Genomic DNA, 20,273 nt, shown 5'->3' on the forward strand with positions numbered 1-20,273 from the left:
TTTTTAAACTAAGGTAGGGCTAGGGAGTGTCCTCTGCTGTTTGAACACACACTGTGTCGTACATGTGTTCACACACTTTAAAAACAACATGAAATAAAAAAAAATGATCAGAACCAGGCAGAGCTGGCAACCACTGAGTGTCTGGGAAACTGAAGGAAGAGGAGAAACCGGAGCATAGAGAGCAGGGACTGTTGAGAAGGCAGTGACCTGTGTCGTATAGTCAGCCCCTCAGCTCTGCCTTCCATTCCTCGTGCCTCTGGACACATCGTCTCAGAACAGCCCCACCTGGAGAACAGGTTCTCCAAACACAGGAATAAAAACAGGGAAGTTCGTTGTAACTGGCAGGGTGGGGGCTGCGGCAGGGTCGGTGCACGCTCGTGGTGAGGGAGATGAGGAGCTAATGGAGTTCACTAACAAACTGTTTCTTCTTCTTTTCGATAGTTCATAAACCAGAAAAGGTTTCATGGACGGAAGCCGCTGGAGTCATCCGGGATGGAGTCCGAGCCTGTACGGCTCTGTATTACCTTTCTCAGCTCTCTCCCGGAAAGTCTGTGCTCGTCATGGATGGGGCAAGTGTGAGTCCCTGTGATTTTGTTTTAAAAAAAAATTAGTCCAATATACCATAAACACAGCGACTGTAGAAAAGTTGTCTGCAGATAACCTTGTCTTTAAATCATTAGATTCCTTTTCCATCTTCCCGTTTTATGCTTGTTGACAGCTTTTATGAATAGCAGGAGTAGAAGTTAGACTTAGTGTGGCTAGCCGCTGACTTTGAACCTACCAGTATGTTAAAAAAAAACGAGGCAAGGCCTTTGTTTCTCTCTTGTTTTTCACAACAGTGATGATTACCCCCAAGGCTTGGTGTATGATTGACAAGTGGTCCATCAGTAGGACACGTGCCAACCAAGCCATTTTCTTCACTACGATTACTGAGTGGAACAGCTCGTGAGCCTGTAGAGTCATTCCAGAGCCTCAACACGTTCTGAACTGTAACCCCAACGCTCATAGGTAGGCAGTGAGAGTTGTGGCATTTACCACAGGGCTCATAGAGAAGCTTGGACTGGACAGAGAAACCCGTAAGATGCTACGTGCAGAGTCCATTTTTAAAAATGGTGCATTCAGGCAGTGGTCATGCATGCCTTTCATTCCAGCACTCAGGAGGCAGAGGCAGGTGGATCTCTGAGTTTGAGGCCATCTTGGCCTACAGAGTGAGTTTCAGGACAGCCAGAGACACACAGAAATCCTGTCTCTGCGGGGTAAGGCACAAAACTTAGGGTAAAATCATTTTTTTAAGGTTTATTTATTTTATCTATATGACTACACTGTAGTTGTCTACACAACAGAAGAGGGCATCAGATCCCATTACAGATGGTTGTGAGCCACCATGTGGTTTCTGGGAATTGAACTCAGGGCCTCTGGAAGAGCAGTCGGTACTCTTAACCACTGAGCCGTCTCTCCAGCCCCCATGGATTTATTTTTTTAACAGGTTGTTGATGAAAGCCACAGTCCTGGGGTGGAGGCAAATACATCTTTAGCATTAACTCTAGGCTGACATCAAACATCAGGAGAGTGTTTTCCTAGTTCTTGCCTTCTTACCGAGGATGCAGAGATGCTCTTGAAGTGCTGTGGTCACTGGAGCAGTGTGGCTGGATCCCGAGTATGCTGCACAGCTTTAACTAATGCTGCTGCTGTGGGCATCGTTCTTCTCCATGGACTTATGTGTGCTTAGTCTGACCTCGTAGTTAGGAGGGACTCAGCCACATGCTTTCCCTGCTACACTGGAGCAACATTTCTTTTTTCTATTATGCAATGCTGTAGAATATATTAAGTAATACTGAGGACTGACACAGTTATACGGTCTGCCACCTAAGTTAGCTGTGTCTCTCACCTGTATCTATTGATCCATATTTCCACACAGGCATTCGGCACAATAGCCATTCAGTTAGCACAGCACAGAGGGGCCAAGGTGATCTCTACAGCGTACAGCCTGGAGGACAAGCAACATCTTGAAAGGCTTAGACCTTCTATAGGTGCGTTATATGTTACATGTTACATCTTATTCAGTACAGACCATTTAAAACATGAAATTTTACAGGGAAATCAAAACCTGCAGTGGTAGCCCGGCATGGTGTCTCTTGCTACAATCGCAACACTCAGCAAGGTGAGGCAGGGGAGTCATGAGTTCAAGGCCAGCCTAAAGTACAATTGAGATCCTTTTTCAAAAAAAGAAAAGAAGACGTACACTGGTAAAACAAAGTACAGAACCCCAAATAAAATTCAGCTTTAAAATGCTCTTAGCATGTGTGCCAAACCCATATTTACTTAGGCAATGCAGCTCATTACTGAAGTTTCCTCTCACTGGTAGTTGTGTGTTTGGTTTACGTGATGCTGGCATCAGACCCAGGGCTTCACACATGCTAGGGAAGTGACTACACCGGGCTACATATTCAGCCGTTTAAGATTCTACACCTACATTTGTTTTTACGTCTTCTGTTGTTCTTCTTTGTTCTATTATTACTAATTTGACCGAGTTTGAACTAAGTCAACTTTAATGTAATTTAGAAACCTGGGTTGTCTGTATTTCAGCTGTCAATCATTAGGTTTACATCATTCTGTGTATTTCCCAGCCTTGAACACTGCCTGCCTCTTACAGAATGCTGAGAAGCAGATCCATGTACACAGAAACATAAGTCAGATACGGCTGAAACATGCAGACCGTGATGGAGGCTGAACAGAAAAGAACAAAGCATTGAGATCAGGGAAAGTGAGCAAAAGGACATGGGGAGACTGGAGTGAAGACAGTAACAGAAAAACCAGCAGAGTGTGAGGGAAGGGCAGTCAGGAAAAGTTACGCTAAACCAAAAGTACTTTCAAAGAGTTTAACTAGCTTCTTCAAGATACAGCCGGGCAGTGGTGGCACGGGCCTTCAGTCCCAGCGCTCAGGACGCAGAAGCAGGTGGATCTCTGAGTTCAAGGCCAGCCTGGTCTACAGAGTGAGTTCAAGGACAGCCAAAGAGAGAGGGGATGGGGGAGGAAAAGAAAAGGTATAAACTAGACAACGGACTAATACTTTATTCCAGCCCCAAGTTATTTCCTCTGACAAAGATAATCAGAAATAGAAGCAGGGCAATATAAGAACTGAAGGGGAGAAGACAGATACTGAATAAATGTGAGACTGGAGATAGGGGCGGGGGGCATGGCACAGTGGTCAAAACAGTTGCCACTCAAACGTGAAAAGCAGAATCAGTCCCCAGAGCCCATGAGCCTGTAGTCAGCACTCAGGAGGCAGAAGGTGGATGGGATCTCTGGGGTTTATCCCTGCCAGATAAACCAGCCTGAACCACAAGTCACAGGTTCTGTGGGAAACCCTACCTCAATAAGTACAGGAGTGGACGGGCCAGTGAGGTGGCCCAGTGGGTAGAAGCACTTGCCACCAAATACCTTCCCTGGGACCCACGTGGTAGAAAGAGAAAAATGATTCCCACAAGTGTCCTCTGTGCTCCTCGTGTTCTGTGGTACATGCAGACTTGCACACATGCACACAATGAGTGTGATACAACACAGCTGGGGTTTGTTTATTTGTTTAGTGCAGGACAGTTGAGGATCATTTTCACTGTAGACTTCCGGCCTCCATCCTCAAGAGCACATGTCAACATGTCCACCTACAAACATTTGCAAACGTCACATCCACACAAAGAGAAAACAGAATGGTGGTGTTTACTGTCGTTCAGGAATAGGATCCTACTCACCACTTATGAAGCCCTGTGTCTACTCTCCGGCATGGGAGATGGGGAGAACTGTAGAACAGAGGTAGAGAGCTAAAATTGCACTCTTGAAAATGTTTGCCTGTTGACTAATTCTGCACAAGTAGGATTGTTCCAGCGCCTTCTTGTGAAGTTTTTGTTTAAGATTTATTTTTCTCTGTGTGTGTGTGTGTGTGTGTGTGTGTGCATGGGTGCAGGTGCAGAGTCCAAAACGGGACCAGATCCCCTAGAGCTGGAGTTTCAGACAGTTGTGAATTATGTGACAAGGGTGCCAGGAACCCGGAGACTGATCTCAGGTCTGAACAGCAGTGTGTGCAGTATGAGCAGTCTCTGCCCCTCTGCTTCTGCACTCTCACCCTGCCCCCTGCACCCCTGCTTCTGCACTCTCACCCTGCCCCCCTGCTTCTGCACTCTCACCCTGCACCCCTGCTTCTGCACTCTCACCCTGCCCCCTGCACCCTGCTTCTGCACTCTCACCCTGCCCCCTGCACCCCTGCTTCTGCACTCTCACCCTGCCCCCTGCACCCCTGCTTCTGCACTCTCACCCTGCCCCCTGCACCCCTGCTTCTGCACTCTCACCCTGCACTCCTGCTTCTGCACTCTCACCCTGCCCCCTGCACCCCTGCTTCTGCACTCTCACCCTGCCCCCTGCACCCCTGCTTCTGCACTCTCACCCTGCCCCCTGCACCCCTGCTTCTGCACTCTCACCCTGCACCCCTGCTTTTGTACTCTCACCCTGCACCCCTGCTTCTGCACTCTCACCCTGCCCCCTGCTTCTGCACTCTCATCCTGCACCCTGCACCCCTGCACCCTGCTTCTGCACTCTCACCCTGCCCCCTGCTTCTGCACTCTCACCCTGCCCCCTGCACCCCTGCACCCTGCTTCTGCACTCTCACCCTGCACCCCTGCTTTTGTACTCTCACCCTGCACCCTGCTTCTGCACTCTCACCGTGCCCCTTGCACCCCTGCTTCTGCACTCTCACCCTGCACCCCTGCTTCTGCACTCTCACCCTGCCCCCTGCACCCCTGCTTCTGCATTCTCACCCTGCACCCCTGCTTCTGCACTCTCACCATGCCCCCTGCACCCCTGCTTCTGCACTCTCACCCTGCCCCCTGCCCCTCTGCTTCTGCACTCTCACCCTGCCCCCTGCACCCCTGCTTCTGCACTCTCACCCTGCACCCTGCCCCCCATCCTTGCCCAGTCTCACCAGCAACAGTCACAGAATGCTGTTAGACTGTACCTGTAGTCTGAACAGCTCTAACAAACATTGTCCTCAGCACGGTGCTAAAAACAAAATGAAATATATTCTCGTTGGTTCAAATTCTGAGAATTTTTTTCAATCTCAGTATTGTTCTGTTGTACTGTTAATATAATTCCCTTTTCTATTGCTTAGTTCTTTCAAGAGCTAAGGACATAGCTCGGTAGTAGACTGCTTTTTAGCAATTGATAAGGTTCAGGGTTTGTTCATGTCCTTCACCTAGAACCACAGACACACACAAAATATTATCTTTGTGTGTGTGTGTGTGTGTGTGTGTGTGTGTGTGTGTGTGTGTGCATATGCAACAGTGCAGCCAATTAAAAATAGCCTAATTTTCCCTATCTCTACCAAAACCAATCATATTCCTTTTCCTTGCATTCAGGACTGTTCTCCATGTTGGGAGCTGGTTTCCTGAGGAAAGGGATAAAGCAGTGAGTGTCACAGTGGACAAACACAGGCCGGACCTCACAGTTCAGGATTGAATTCCTTTAAAACAGAAAAGAAAGTTTAAGTAGAATTGACTTTTTCCTTTTAATGTAGTAATTGTTGAAACTTACTAGCTTTTCTTTTCCTTCCCCTGATCTATTTGTGTTGATCTCAAAGAAAACAGTACAATTGCTTGGTTTCCTTAACAGCCCGAGTGATCGATGTGTCTAACGGGAAAGTCCATGTTGCGGAAAGCTGTTTGGAGGAAACAGGCGGCCTGGGAGTAGATATTGTCATAGATGCCGGAGGTGGGTCCCTGAGGCCTGAGTAGCCTGTGGGATGGTTTTAGTTGGATAAATTGAAGAAAAGGTTTAACTAGGAGCAAATTATTACTGTAGCCATGAAATTGGGTGATTGAAGATTTGGTTTTAATTAAAATTTGTCAATTTAAAGTGTAACTCCTTCCCTGACTCCCTCTGGCAGAGAGAGAGCACTCCTTTTAAGACTTGGCAGTGAAGCTTAAACAGAACAGGGAATCCTGTGAGAAAACCTGTCATCAGAGGGTCCCTAATACCACACACCTGCCCAGCACTTTCTAGCCACGGGTACTGCATGGCTGCCCTCTAGTGGGTGGCTGACCTGCCTATTGAGGAAACGTTTGTTCCCTTCTCAGTGTGTGCACATGTAGGTAGCACCACTGTTCCTGAGCAGCCTTCTGAGCCTGCACAGCTGTATTGTGTCCTGTTGTACTATAGCTGCTGTGTGTGGTCCTTCCTCATCTTCGTTTCCCAGGATTGAAACTGGAAGTGATCACTTTTCAAATGTGGGCTTCAGTGCATGTGACTTGGTGGTTTAGTGAGACAGCATCTCATCTATATTTCGTATTTAATTTTAGTTAAGTCTAGAGTACATTTTGGTATAGTGTAAAGCCAATTAAGTTTGCCTTTTGCTAAGTGTTCCTTGCTATAAAACAGACTGATAAATAAAATAAATTGTCAGATTTTTATAAAATACCTTTTTTCTCTTTTTTAATGATTTATTTGTAAGTGAGATTATATAGTAAAGATGATGAACCAGCTGTAAAATTACAACTGCCACATAAGCATGACATCATCACACTTCTTGGTGTTGGAGGCCACTGGGTAACAACAGAAGAAAACCTTCAGGTATTTTCAGAAATAACAAAGCCTTGCTCTTACACCAAGGGAATGTCGATAGCAAAGAACAGCTTAAGTTCTATCACACCCTGTGCCTAAAAGAATAGCTGCTTTCCTATGCTAGGTATGCACTGGTCAAAGTCTGTCCCACAGAGAATTGGTCAGTTAGAAGGAATTACAGTTGTATTTAACTAATTGCACATAATGACATCTAGACTTTTAAATTGTATTTCAAACTATACTTTTATCTTTGTGTGCACATGTATATGCAAGGGAGGCCAGAGGTAAGCATCTGCTTTTTCCCTCTATTGTTCTCCACCCTATCTTTTGAGAGAGGATGTCTCACTGAGCCTGGAACTTATTATTTGGCTAGACTGGCTGACACCAAGACCCAAGTATCCTCCTGTCTCTGCCTCTCTAGCACTGGGATGACAGGTGTGCTGCTGCACCTGGCCTTTTACATCTGAGATGACAGGTGTGCTGCTGCACCTGGCCTTTTACTGGGTACTGGCATCTGACTTTGGGTCCTTGTGTCTGTACAACAAACACATTAGTTACTTGAATCATCTCCCAGACTCTAAAAGTTTTCTTTCCAGTAACCTCATAACTGTAGTTTTTATATTTATAAATAATATCATCATAATTTTATAACCCAAATTGATGTCCCTATATATCTGTATAGATGAATTACCTCCCAAGGTTATATTTTTCAACAGAATTCTAATTGAATGTTTATATCATAGCTAATATAGAAGTACTGTAATATATCAGTTCAGACACAGCTGCTTGATAGTAGTGGGCCAAAGGCCCAGAGAGAACCTGTCACACACATTACCCTCTGCTGTCTTACCCCCGGAGTTCACATTGGCCCTGCATCTGCCCTGTCTTGGCTATTTCATCACCACATAGGGAAGAAAATGTAAGAGTCAGCTAATGGCTATTTAAGCTTGTAGTGAGTTTTGTGCTTTCTACAATGTTTCATTTGTACTAAAGTGTTTCTAGTCTAAGCATCTTTGTGCTCTTCAACTTAATCGTAGTTGTTTTGTCTTTGTCTCTTCTATCAAAGTTGGATCCTCCAGATAGCCACTGCCTTTTCCTCAAAGGAGCAACAGTGGCTTTCCTTAATGATGAAGTTTGGAACTTGTCAAATGCACAGCAGGGAAAATATCTTTATATCCTTTTTTCTGCTGATTTCAGTTGCTATCTTTGAACTGCCTTGAATTTATAAATTTTTTCAGTGTAACGATAAGGAATTGTAATTAGCTGTGAACTTCCCTTGAGTGTGTCTGACTGTGTGACATGTATCTTGCATTCAGTTAAACATTAGGTCTATGAGTTCTGAGTAATGTAGTTCCAGTTCACCGGTGGAAAGACTGATGTTTACAGAGGCTACTACTTTGTGCCCAATGGTACAAGGAGTAAGAGACTGAATTATCTACCCCAGGGTCTAACTCCTTCTGAACAGGAGGCAAATGATGAGGCAGGTGGAAATTGCTTTTAACTTGCATTACATGATATTCATTGGTAGAATACTTAATTAACTTTTATGATGGTGCCATTGCATAAAATATTCTAAATTGTTTAATTTAATCTTATAAGTATCATAATGGAACATTTATGGAAATTTGTTTGTTTGTTTGTGTCTGTGTATGGGTCTATGCCTGCATGTTGTCTGTGTACCTGGTGTCCAAGGAGACCAAAGGAAGCTGTCAGGTCCCCTGAAACTACAGTTACAGACACTGATGGCTCACGAGTGCTGGGAACCAAACCTGGGTCCTCTGCAAATACAGCAAGTGATCTTACCAATGAGCCATCTCTCGAGACCTTCTTGTTTATTTTTATTTTTTAATATGGATATAATTTTGGTTGCTAGTAACAAAATATTACTTACATTTTTGTTGCTATGACAAATACCATGACCAAAAGCACTTTATAGAAAGGTTCAGTTTGGCTTACATTTCCCTAATAGCTGGGAAGCCTTGTCATCAGTACAGGACCCTGGGTTAATGTGCCCTTATCCACACCCCTGAAGCAGAGAGAGGTCAGTAAGCAGGGGTAAGGCCAGGCCATAAACCGTCAAAGCCCTGCCCCCGTGAAGTATCTCCTCCAACAAAGACGGACCTCCTAAAGGTTCCATGACTTATAGCACCACCAACTGGGGACCAAGTCTTCAGACACATGAACCAGTGGGGACATTTTCATTAAAACCACCACAAATATATGCATATTAACTAGCTTTTTTCTCATTTTTGAAACAAAATAATTTATGCAAACAAATTGAACCTGTTATCAACCATACTGATTGGTGTTTATCTCATGTGAGCGCTGAAATGCTGAGTATCATGCATCATGCTTAAATGAAAAAGACCAGTGCCGCGTGCTGTTCGAATCCGTCTTCCCCAGCTTGTGTTCCTGTCATACCTCAGTTATGGCAAATCATCCCTTTGTTTTAGAAGTGATTGACAGTTCTCGTTGCTGTGGCACCACTTTGAATTTGAAAGTACAAAGCCTTAGAAAAAGAAAAATAAAGGAGTCCCTGCCCAGCATCTTGAATGGTTTATTTAATCCCTTCTCTGCTAAGTTGAACCTTAACAATCCTTCCATGTACGCATCTTAAAAGATGTGATGGAGAAGCTGTCTGCTGGTGTTTTCAGGTATGTTAAAACAGAGATAAAGTGGGCTTTGTATTTATTCCAGTGTCATGGTCAACCTAGTGCTTACCTTTATTATTCCCTTTAGCTAAACAGCTGTCCCTTCCTGTTTCTCAAAATGTATCTGGTTGTACACTAGAGAAGATTCCCACAGCATAAGGATCTTGTGACTTCTCTCCCCTCAATTCTGTTGTGTGTCTCCCCTTTCTCCGTCCCTCTTGCCAAAGAATTCGAAATAATTCATAGCTTGACAAGAGGGGGAAAAGTACCCTGTTTGTTTAAATTGGAGTTTTATATCAATTATAAAGTGAGGATTAAATGAAGGGACAGAATAGGATATTTTTCTTTCAAAACGTAAACACTTTAGCCCAGTGTTGTGGCACACACCTGTCTTCACAGTACTTGGAAGGCTAAGGCAAGGGGATCATGAGTTCTAGGCCACCCTGGGCTAACAAGATAAAAAAGAAAGAAAAGGAAAAGTCACTACTTCTTTAAGTCACAGAAATATCAATGCATGAGTTTGTCATTTTTGTTCAGATTTTTCTTTTAAAGATAGCTATCAGGCTTAGGCTGGCTGACTAGGAACTCACAGAAATTCCTGCCTCAGCCTCTCCAGTGCTGGGATTGAAAGCCTGTGCCACCACCAAGCTGCTTGCATTGTTTAAAGGCAAACTGTCAAATGTATGTTCTACTGTGTCCTGTGTGGTCTGCTCATCTGAGTGTGCCTGACCTTTCTAACCACTTTTCCTCCTCAGACCTCTACTTGATGAACCCATTCCACTGTATGAGGCAAAAGTTTCCATGGAAGTTGTTCAGAAAAATCAAGAAAGAAAAAAGCAAGTTGTTCAATTTTAATTTTCTTTCCCAGACCTCAGTTGGATGCACCCACACCTGTATATGAAGCCAGTTTTCTTTGGAAATTGTTGAGAAAAATCAAGGAAGATAAAACAAGATTTTCTATTTTTAAAGCCTGTTTTCCTGACACAATAAGATGTTTGGTTATTTGACATATTTGAAAAATACTTGCAAAAATAATGTTTAAGTAATCCAAATAATTTTTTTAACACCTGAAGGGGACATTCCAAAATCTTTTTGTTATTATCTCTATACACTATGCCTCTGCTATAAAATTCTTTCCATTAAGAAAACTGCTTTCAGCAAAAGCCACACTATTCTATCAGTACATCTGTCACAAGCTTTTGCTATAACGTTAAAACGTAATTTGATTTTGTATCAACTCCATTCTCAACATCTTCCTTAACAAACCTTTGATGCCATTATTTTAGCATGAGTGTATTTTCCGACTTCCAAGTTTGTAATCCATTGGCATTTAAATTTTGTTTTTAAATATTCATTCACTCTGAATATCTGTGAGACCATGCAGAATTATAGTACCTGGTCCTTTAGTAGTGGCATAGTATTTGCATAGAGGGCTGGGGTGTGTCGGGCACTGGGGACAAGGGTGGAAGAGTTGGCCTGAGGCTAGCCCGAAGCTGGAGGACATTCCCTTAGTGGGTACTCTGTTGAGCATAGGCCCATCACCCACTCCCTCAGAATGACACTACGGCTTCTCTCGGAGAGAAATTACTGCCCATAGCCACAACTCAAAGTGTGGTTTGTAGTGCATTCGCGCTCCGTACCAGGCGGTGACACTGCGCGCAGGGGAAGGGTTCTCGGCGACGCCCTGCCTCGCAGCAGAAAGAGCCCCTCGGCCTGCGCGCGCCTGGCCGGAAGCGGCCACCGGGAAATCTGTTGGGCGGGGCGTCACGGCCTGGCACGCATGCTCCGGCGGGGCGGGCCCGCGGCGGGGCGGGGCCTCGGGAGCCTCCAGTCCGTGAGCAGCGCGGGGTCTGGGCGGGGCCGGAGCGCGCGGGAACCCCGGCAGGGTGCTGCCTCCGTGCTGCGCAATGGCTGTCTCGGTGCCCGGCTACTCGCCTAGCTTTAAGAGGCCGCCTGAGATCGTGCGGCTCCGCCGGAAAAGGTCTCGAGACCACGGGACCGCCGTGCCTCCCGCTCTGCCGGAGCCCGCGCCCCGCCGCGCCGCGCTGGCCGCTGGGCTGCCCTTGCGCCCCTTCCCGACCGCGGGCGGCAGAGGAGGCGGCGCCGCGACCATCGCCCGCAGGAACCCTTTCGCCCGCCTAGACAACCGGCCGCAGGTCGCCGAAGAGGCCCGCGAAGAGCCGCTCCGCGGTCCGCAGGGAGCGCCGGGCCCGGTGAGTCTCCGCGTCGGTGAGCGGGACGTCAGGGTGGGAATGGACGCGAACAGCCGTCGCAGCCTGATGTCCTGAGCCGGGAGGGGGAGGGGGTGGCTGCCCTCGAAGCCGGGTAAGGAGGACTTAAGGATACACGGGAAGGTGGGTCGAAAAGTCCTCAGAACTGGGATGGAAAGCCACAGAATCTCTGCCTTCTCATCATCTTTCAAGACCTTTTTCCCGAGCACTGGAAATTACTGTGGACATGGAGGACTGTTGAAGATAAATCGGGTCAGAATTTACACATGTTGGTTTTTACCCATAGAGCTTTTTGGATCTTTTGGTCTAAGATTTATGTATCAGTTATTAAATGCGTCAGAGCCCGGCCTTTCCTTCCGTTTAAATAAGTTCAGGAAACAAATGTTGGTACTGTATGGATTTGAGTTCCCCCTCATTATCCTAAGAAACTGATGTGGTAGGTGAGCCCTTACATAGTTCAAATTCTCTCATCGCTTAAGTTTTAAAGGGACAACTCTTTTTTTCCACCTCAGCTTCTAGATTCTAGTGGAGAAAATAACCTGCTGTGGGAGGAGACATCTCATGAAAGAACTGTCTTGGAGCTGTCCCAGGTACTTTTAAGATTACATTTATTGTTTGTGTTACCATTGTGTATGTAGAGGTCAGTCCCTCCACCGTGTGAGTAGAAGGACTGAGCTCAGGTTGTCAGTCAGGCTTAGAAGCAAGTGCCTCTACCTTCTGAGCCATCTCAATGGCTTAGCCCAGGTAATACTTTAAAAATACTGATTATAATGTACTTCTAATAAACATACTTCTCTAAAGCATTTCTCTTGAAAAAATAGTTTTAAGAACAAGTTCGAAGCCTGGGACTGTACCTTGGTTTAGAAAATGGTTGCCTAATGTGCAGAGACCTCGAGGTTGGATCCCCAAGAATCACATATAAGATGGGACATGGTGCTGCACACTTAAAACTGTATCTGTGGAGTAAAAGAGGGTTGTCAGAGGTTGGATGGCATCCTCAGATACACAGAGAGTTGAGGCCAGCCTGGGACACATGAGAGCCTTTCTCCAAAGAGAAAAACAGACACTTGAGAGTGGTCATTTCTATAATAGATGTGGCTCTGCTGGCCAAACCCAGGACTTCCCACATGCGGAGCAAGCCAGCACTCCCGCAGTTAAAGGTAGATGCAGTGTGCTCGCCAGGAACAGGCAGTTTCCCCAAAGGGATATTTTGTCGTGGTGTTCCCTAGAGTGAGCAGCAGGTCACCTATAACTGTTTTCTTTGTTTTCTTTAGCTTCGGGTGATGTGTTTTAAACCCTTTAAAAGTTCTACCAAGATTGCTTCACCTAAAGAAAGAGCTTAGCCCTGGTCTCAGTGGTTCTGAGCCTTACCAGATGCTTTTTAAACTCTGGGAACATAGCTGGGGGCAGAGGCAGGTGTATATTCTTTGCATTTGAGGCCTGCCTGGTCTACAAGAATGAGTTCCAGGAGAGCCAGGACCATGCAGAGAAACCCCATCTTGGGGTTGGGGTTGGGGGACGTGGATACTGGAAACATTTCCACTTTGCTGTCTATAGGACTAGACAGAAATATGAATACTCAGAAGTCAACTACAACCCTACAGCCCCACCCCCATCCCGCTTTGTTTGTTTACTTATTAACTCTCAGGGGTCAGTTCTCTCCCTCCAACTCCAACTCTTAGGCTTAGTGAGCGGCACGTGCCATTACCCAGTGAGTCACCTCTGTGGTCTAAGACCTCTCTTAATAGCTTAATAGACCTCCTTCCAGACTTTTCAGGTATAATACATTTTTAATATTAGACCATTCATAAATTTTGACATTTTGTGATCAAGAATGGAATAACAGATCTCTGTATTAAAAAGAATCTCCTTGAAATTCTAATTTTTGTGTTCTTTGTTTTCTAAGAGTCAGCATGTATCCTTGTCTGAATCGGACACTTGGTCTTCAGATGGTGCTGAGTTACCTGTGGACTGGAGCATTAAAACCCGACTCCTGTTCACCTCTTCTCAACCCTTTTCCTGGGCAGAGCATTTGAAAGCACAGGAAGAAGCCCAAGGACTTGTCCAACATTGTAGGGCAACAGAAGTTACTTTGCCCCAGAGTATACAGGTAAGTCTGAAATGAAGGAGCCTGAGAGAAAGAGATGTATGTTCCTATGTGTATGAGGGGGGTGGGGGCAGGGTTAGCTGCACTGCACAGGCAGATGTCAAGACAGAGCCTAAGGATCAAGTCCTATGTCCTGGGCTCTCACTCTGCCTTGTTGCTTTGAAATAGGGATATATTGTAAGCCTGGAGCTCACTGGGTTTTTAGGTGGTAGTGGTGGTTTTTAGGGTGATTTTTTTTTTTTTTTTTTTTGCTATTCTGGTAGCCAGCCCAGCAAGCCCCAGTGACTCTCCTGGTTCCATTCTCCCTGGTCCTGGCGTCAGAGGCAGGCACAGGACAATCTCAACTTGTTATCTGGGTGCCAGGTTCCAAGTTCAGGTTCCTTGAATGTTTTTGCTCTCTAGCTCCTGTCAGCCTTTGTTAGTGTTTCCAGTTAGGTAAAGAAGGAGCTGCCCTCATAAGCTGTTCTTCTGACATGTGTAGAGTCCAGAAGTTGACATCATTTCTCCCAAAGAGTACTTTGACTTCCTGTTTGTCAGGTTAAGAACTGCTTGGTTCAGGTAGAGACTAGAAATAAATCAGTAGTGCAGACAGGAAGTGTCTTCTCTAAACCATCCTTTTCTTAGGTTTTTAAGAAAACATAAAAAAACAATTGAATTACAATAGCTCATGAGTTTTTACTGTTTCTTATGTGAACATAATCTTCATTTTTGTTGTTGTTGGCAGTGGAAGTTTTGTTAGGTTTGTCTGTTTTTGAGACAGGGCCTTAACTGTGTTGTATAGTCCTGTATCTTGGATCTCACTCTGTAGTCCAGACTGGCCACAAACCTCTGCCTCCCCGTGCTGGTATTAAAGACATGTGCCACTATGCCCAGCCCTACTGTGGTTCTTAATAAATTAAAGAATAAATGAGTTCTAGCGTGGTCTCAGAGTAGTTTAATTACTGTGAAGCAGCTCATCACTACAAGCTAGGTTATAATGGTGTGCTTAAAATAGGCCTTAAGATATATTTCTGGATAAATAAGTCAGGCCGGTTTGTGTTTAGCAGCAATTCACTGCTTTTGAGGCTGCATTCCCCAGGGTACTTTGGTGCTGTCCCATGGGAAGAGTGTGTCCATCCTCCATGCACACCCTCTTCCCACCATCCGGTAGCTTGTGGTTGTTCTCAGGGAAGTCAAAGACAGAGTATCCCATCTCCATGAATGTGCTCTCTCCACTGTGGGGTCAGCACACTATGTGCTGTCCAGAAAGCAAAAGTAGACTGCATTCTAACCTCTTAACAGTTGCTAAGGTCTCCCTATAATTACAGTATTAAAAACTCTTAGACTGGGCTGCAAAGATGGCTTGGTGGTTGAGAGAGAGCACTGTTCTTCCTGAGAACCCACGTTCACACTACTCACAACTCTAGTTTCACACCTTCTACTGACACCTAGAATATAGAGACATATAAAAACTTAAAAATGAAAATCTTTTGTGGGGAGTGGTAGGGGTGTTTGAGGCATGGTCGGTCTTTCTACATAGTCCTGGCTTTCCTAGCACGCCTTCCTCCTAAGTGTGGGGGTTAAAGGTACGTCTTTACTCCCAACTAAAAAATAAAAATCTTCTTAGAAAATTAGGTTAAGTGTGTGATATATTGAGTGTTTCTGGTGAAATGTTGTCTTTGTGATGAGTAAAAATCCTCCACTCTCCTCCCACCAAAATCTAGGATCCCAAGCTGTCCCCTGTACTGCGCTGTGCCTTCCAGCAGAGTCTGGTCTACTGGCTTCACCCTGCCTTTGCATGGCTGCCCCTCTTCCCTCGAATAGGAGCTGATAGGAAAATGGCTGCAAAGACAAGTCCATGGTCAACTGATGAAACCCTGCAACAGGCTTTAATGAGTGACTGGTAAGATAGCACATTGCAGAGGTGAGCATTCAGTAGCAGGACCCTGGTGTTTGGGTGTTACCAGAGGGGCTAATGGTGCAAAGGTCTTTGTGTTTCCCGACGTCGGAAACTTACTAACCACGATTTACATTTGCTTTTTTCACAGCATGATCATTGTCAGCTGTATAGTACACAGTGTATAATGTATGTACTGGACAAACATAGCGAGAGGTTCAGGTCTTCCTCTTCTTGTCAGTTGATGCTTATGCATGCTGTGACACCTGGTCCAAACTATGCTTGAAAGAACTCTGCAGCCCTCGAATGCAAATTTACACAGCTGCAGAAACTCAATTCAGTATTTGAATCATTTATGTTGGGTTTTGATCTACATGTCAGAATAAATTAAGAAATTATTAATTAAATTAATATAGAATTGAGATTAAAATATGTTAACACCTGAAAAACCTTCCTTTGCTCCACAGGTCTGTGAGCTTTACATCTTTGTATAATCTGCTGAAGACAAAGCTTTGCCCCTATTTCTACGTTTGCTCCTATCAGTTTACTGTCCTTTTCCGGGCAGCAGGATTGGCAGGAAGCAGTGTGATCACAGCGCTCATAACCCCTACAACTAGAGGCTTAAGAGACGCTATGAAAAATGAAGGTAATAGTTGAGGTTTAAAATTGAAGATTCCTCTTGCCTTAAATGCTAATCTTTAGGAGCTGGAGAGATGGCTTAGTGTTTAAAGAGCATGAGCTGCTCTTACAGAGGACCTGGGTTTGATTCCAGCACCCACATGATGGCTAGAAACTATCTGTAACCACAGCTCCAGGGGATTGAATGTGTCCTCTGTAAGCACCAGACACATAAACCCAAGCATAAGTGCATATGGGTGCATTTAAAAAAGAAAAGGATTATCCTTTACTAATTGGTCATCAGTATTATTCTATGAAATGTACTTTTTTTTTAAAGTTTTTTTTTTCCTTCCTGCTGGTAAAGCTGTCTCTTAAGTGTATCTGGAAGTTAGTTATGTTCCCTTTTTTAAATTTGGAGGTAAAACATATATAACATTCTATAAGCCACTGTCTTATTGAATATACTGTTTTTAAAAACATGCCTTTACGTGTATTTGTTTTATATGCATGTATGTGTGCACACATACCATTGCACACATGTAGAGGTTAAGATAGCTTCAAAGAGTTCTTTCCTTCCATCATGTGAGTTCTAGAAAGTGAACTCAGGTGTCATAAAACATGGCAGATTCTGCCCACTAAACCCTCCCACCAGTCCTAGATTCTTTGATAGTACAAATCATCTAACCTCTCCTTTAATCATTTTAAAACCGGGTTATCTGATCAATTATTAGTGGATCTAGAAAGGGAGGGGAGGATAGAGACAAGTCCCTTTTAATAGAAAACCCAGTCTGTGTACCCCAATAGGATGACACTCCTGGCTAATTGAAGAAAATTGGATTATATTTTCTGATGTAGGTATTGAATTTTCTCTGCCTTTACTAGAAGAAAGTGGCCATAAGAAGAAAGTTCGAGAACCAAGCCTGGAGTATGAGGAGTACGTAATTACGAGACCTTTTGCATAGTCACTTTTATGAATTCTCTAATTCAGGGCAGTAGGTTTGTAACAGCATCAACTCTGTGAATGTGTGCTTCTAATGGTAGCAGTTTCCTAGGGAGCAGACAGTCAGTGATGAAGATGAAGAGGAGAGTTTTTCCTGGCTGGAAGAGATAGGTGTGCAAGATCACATTAAGAAGCCAGATGTTACCTCTATCAAGCTGTATCCTTTCTGTTAAAAACTTCACTGAGTTAGTGATTCTAACACTAGGTTAACACAGTCCTTGTTGCTCGAGTATGAAGTCTCTATTGGTTTCTATCAAATTCAGATGGTCAGAGTTTCCTTCAGACTTGTGAATGAGACTGGGAGTCCCAGGTATCTGGAGGCCAGGGAGCAGGCTGCACCACTGTGGGTTCCTTTCGATCTTTCCTTGATTATCATCTTCAGACGTAAAGAAAAACTTGAAGTACAAATGGACCACCGACCTGAGTCTATCGTATTGGTAAAAGGACTCAACACCTTCAAACTGCTCAATTTTTTGATCAACTGCAAGAGTTTAGTTGCTACCTCAGGTGCACAGGCAGGTCTCCCACCTACTCTCTTATCCCCAGTGGCCTTCCGAGGTGCCTCAATGCAAATGCTTAAGGTAAGTGTTTACTTTATCCACATAGCTCTTTTGTGTTTTTGGCTTGTTTGTTCTTAAACACAGTGGCTGTCTTGGATGTAGAACCCTCTGATCTCAAGCTCACAGAGATCATCCTACCTCTGCCTCCTGAGATTAAAGGCACGTGCCACCATGCCTAGCTCAAGGTCTCAATTTTTAAAAAATAATTCTAGCTACTTGGAGTTGAATCAGTATTTAAGAGCACTTGGTCCTCCTGCAGAAGGCCCAACTTCAGTTCCAAGGGTTCTGATGCCTTCTTACCCTTGCAGGTAGCAGGTTCAACTTAGTGTACATACATTTGAGAAAACACCAGGCCAGGTGTTGTGACCACACCTTCAATCCCAGCATATGGGAGGCAGAGGCAAGCAGATCTCAGTGAGTTAATGAACGGCCAGGCCTACATTAGTGAGACCCTATCTCAAAAACTGTGTGTGTGTGTGTGTGTGTGGTATACATACATATATTAATAGCATACATACAAACTTTCGTGCTTTTAAACTTCTTGCATACATTGGGTTTTGTTTGGCACTGGGATTGCACAGGGGTGTGAGGTCTACTAAGTAAGTTGCTTGTTGTACTAAGCAAGTTATGTTCCCAGTAGTTTTGTTTTTGTTTTCCCCATTAAAAATAAAAATGACTTGAAAGCTAGGTGACACGAATTGTCGAAATCCTTTTACTCATTTCCTATATCACATGACTTTACTTCTTTAAATTTTCTGAAGGCACGGAGCTGTAATGTAAAGACACAAGCTCTTTCTGGATACAGAGAGAAGTTTAGTTTGGAGATCACAGGTCCTGTCATGCCTCACACTTTGCATTCTGTGACCATGCTACTCCGATCTTCACAGAGAGGGTCATTCTCTGCTGGACTGTACGTGCATGAGCCAACTGCTGTATTCAATGTTGGCCTGGCACTGGATAAAGAACTGGATAGAGTAAGTATCCTCTTATGGAGTAAATGTCACCTCTTATGCCAAGTTTATCTCAAGTTAAAAATTAAGAATATCTCCATGCTCATCATAAGATGAATTCAGACAATACTAAGTATTTCCCAAACCTAAATAGTATTTACTGCACTTACAGGTGAAATTGAGTAATTCCTGTTTCCTTTGTAGCTTATGGAAACACAATTTACCACAGCTATTGTTCCCCGTTTCTCATGTTCATGTTTTCATGTTCTCATGTGTGTACCAGTGAGGAAGGAAGTTGACTCATGGCTACTTTTGTTAGCTGCTGAGCCACCTTCAGAGACTGTAAGTGCAAACCATGCCTGCCCATCTTTCATGTGGGTTCTAGATACCCCTAACTCACTGTACAGTAAATGCTTCAACACCAAACAATTCCCAAGTCCTACTTACTGATTTATTTTGGATTGCCTTTTTTTTAAAGACTTTTTAAAAAGGTGTTGTTAACAGTCCTTCAATTTGCTTAGTACTTTGAAATCTAATAGACTGGTTAATTCAGGATTACCATACTACAAAATTTATTAGGCTCACCTTCTATCCATGATTGGGTGACTTGAGCAAATCTTTAAGGGGCTTTCTAAAAACTTGGTGTGCTTGGCAGGAGAGACGGCTCAGTGGTTAGGAGCACTGACTGCTCTTCTGGAGGTCCCGAGTTTCCAAGCAACCATATGGTGGCTCACCACCATCTGTAATGGGATCCGATGCCCTCTTCTGGTGTGTCTGCCTGAAGACAGCTCTGGAGATTTATGAAGATTCATATTTAAACCTTCACACAAATCTTCAGGAGGGAAAATACTAATAAAACTTGTGTTTGAGAACTAATGTGCTTTATGCATGTGGACTTGTGTTTTTGCAGAAAGCTGCTCACAAGGACCTTGCTAACTGTGGACTGCACCCCAAAACCCTGGAGCAGCTCAGTCAGACAGCAGTGCTGGGGAAGTCATCCTTACGGAGTGTGGAAATGAATGACTACACTGTAAACTGGAGATCCTGAACACCAAAGTAAGCCTAAAAGGAATCTGAGGAAAAAGCTTCCTAGCAAGGAAATTCAAGACTCATAGGCCTCTGGCTTTTAAAGTTCATTTGGAAGAATATATTTTTAAATACTAAAGTGTTCCTAAACATTTTTTATATTAACTTATTGCATGCAATAGTTAGGTTTTAAATAAACGTTTTGCTTTTATTTTTTTCATACATTTTCAGAAATGAAGATGCAAGATTCTTCCTCAACCTCAGATAATTCAAATAATTCTATCCACGCTACTTATTGTAACCTGAGCAGAAAAGTCAGTGTTTTATTACAGATGAGAAATTGAGATTACCTGTAGCAATTATTCCATTGAGACTTATTGTCAGAGCAAAAGCATCTATATTGTACCTTAGAAGTTCTTTGAAGATGGAGGGAAATCAGCAACTTTTCCTAATAATTTCTAGTTCCTCTGTTCAGTCATTGTCACATCAGATGGTAGGTATTTTGTACTTCATCTAAGTGTTGGGTGTTCAGTCATGTCAACTGACTATTTAGTATGCATACAGGAAATCTGTGTTTGCATGTGTGTATAAAACTCAGTATTTTTAAATAAACGTGCATAGAAATCACAAGAATTGGGTAAGAAAATA

The 20,273-nt window shown here is 44.0% G+C and overlaps 2 protein-coding genes across 2 annotated transcripts in view; both read left to right on the top strand.

The window, feature by feature from the left end:
• Positions 1-10,609, top strand: part of CRYZL1 (crystallin zeta like 1) — a 36,799-nt gene extending 26,190 nt beyond the window's left edge. Inside the window, exons 7-13 of the mRNA XM_080919033.1 lie at positions 442-575; positions 1,919-2,030; positions 5,659-5,757; positions 6,497-6,615; positions 7,673-7,778; positions 9,215-9,260; positions 10,013-10,609. Coding sequence (XP_080775159.1) covers positions 442-575; positions 1,919-2,030; positions 5,659-5,757; positions 6,497-6,615; positions 7,673-7,778; positions 9,215-9,260; positions 10,013-10,112 — 716 coding nt within the window. The 3' untranslated portion in view covers positions 10,113-10,609. The remainder of the gene's footprint in view (positions 1-441; positions 576-1,918; positions 2,031-5,658; positions 5,758-6,496; positions 6,616-7,672; positions 7,779-9,214; positions 9,261-10,012) is intronic.
• A 527-nt stretch (positions 10,610-11,136) lies between these two features.
• On the top strand, positions 11,137-20,186 carry DONSON (DNA replication fork stabilization factor DONSON). The gene is made up of 11 exons (XM_080919261.1): positions 11,137-11,470; positions 12,001-12,078; positions 13,395-13,598; positions 15,299-15,477; positions 15,939-16,117; positions 16,945-17,023; positions 17,142-17,246; positions 17,472-17,670; positions 18,411-18,623; positions 19,510-19,655; positions 19,857-20,186. Exons 1-10 carry the CDS (start codon positions 11,165-11,167, stop codon positions 19,645-19,647), a joined length of 1,680 nt encoding a protein of 559 aa, XP_080775387.1. The 5' UTR covers positions 11,137-11,164; the 3' UTR covers positions 19,648-19,655; positions 19,857-20,186.
• Positions 20,187-20,273: the final 87 nt, after the last annotated feature.

This window comes from Micromys minutus (genome assembly GCF_963924665.1).
Source record: "Micromys minutus genome assembly, chromosome: 7".
Classification (NCBI taxonomy): Eukaryota; Metazoa; Chordata; class Mammalia; order Rodentia; family Muridae; genus Micromys; species Micromys minutus.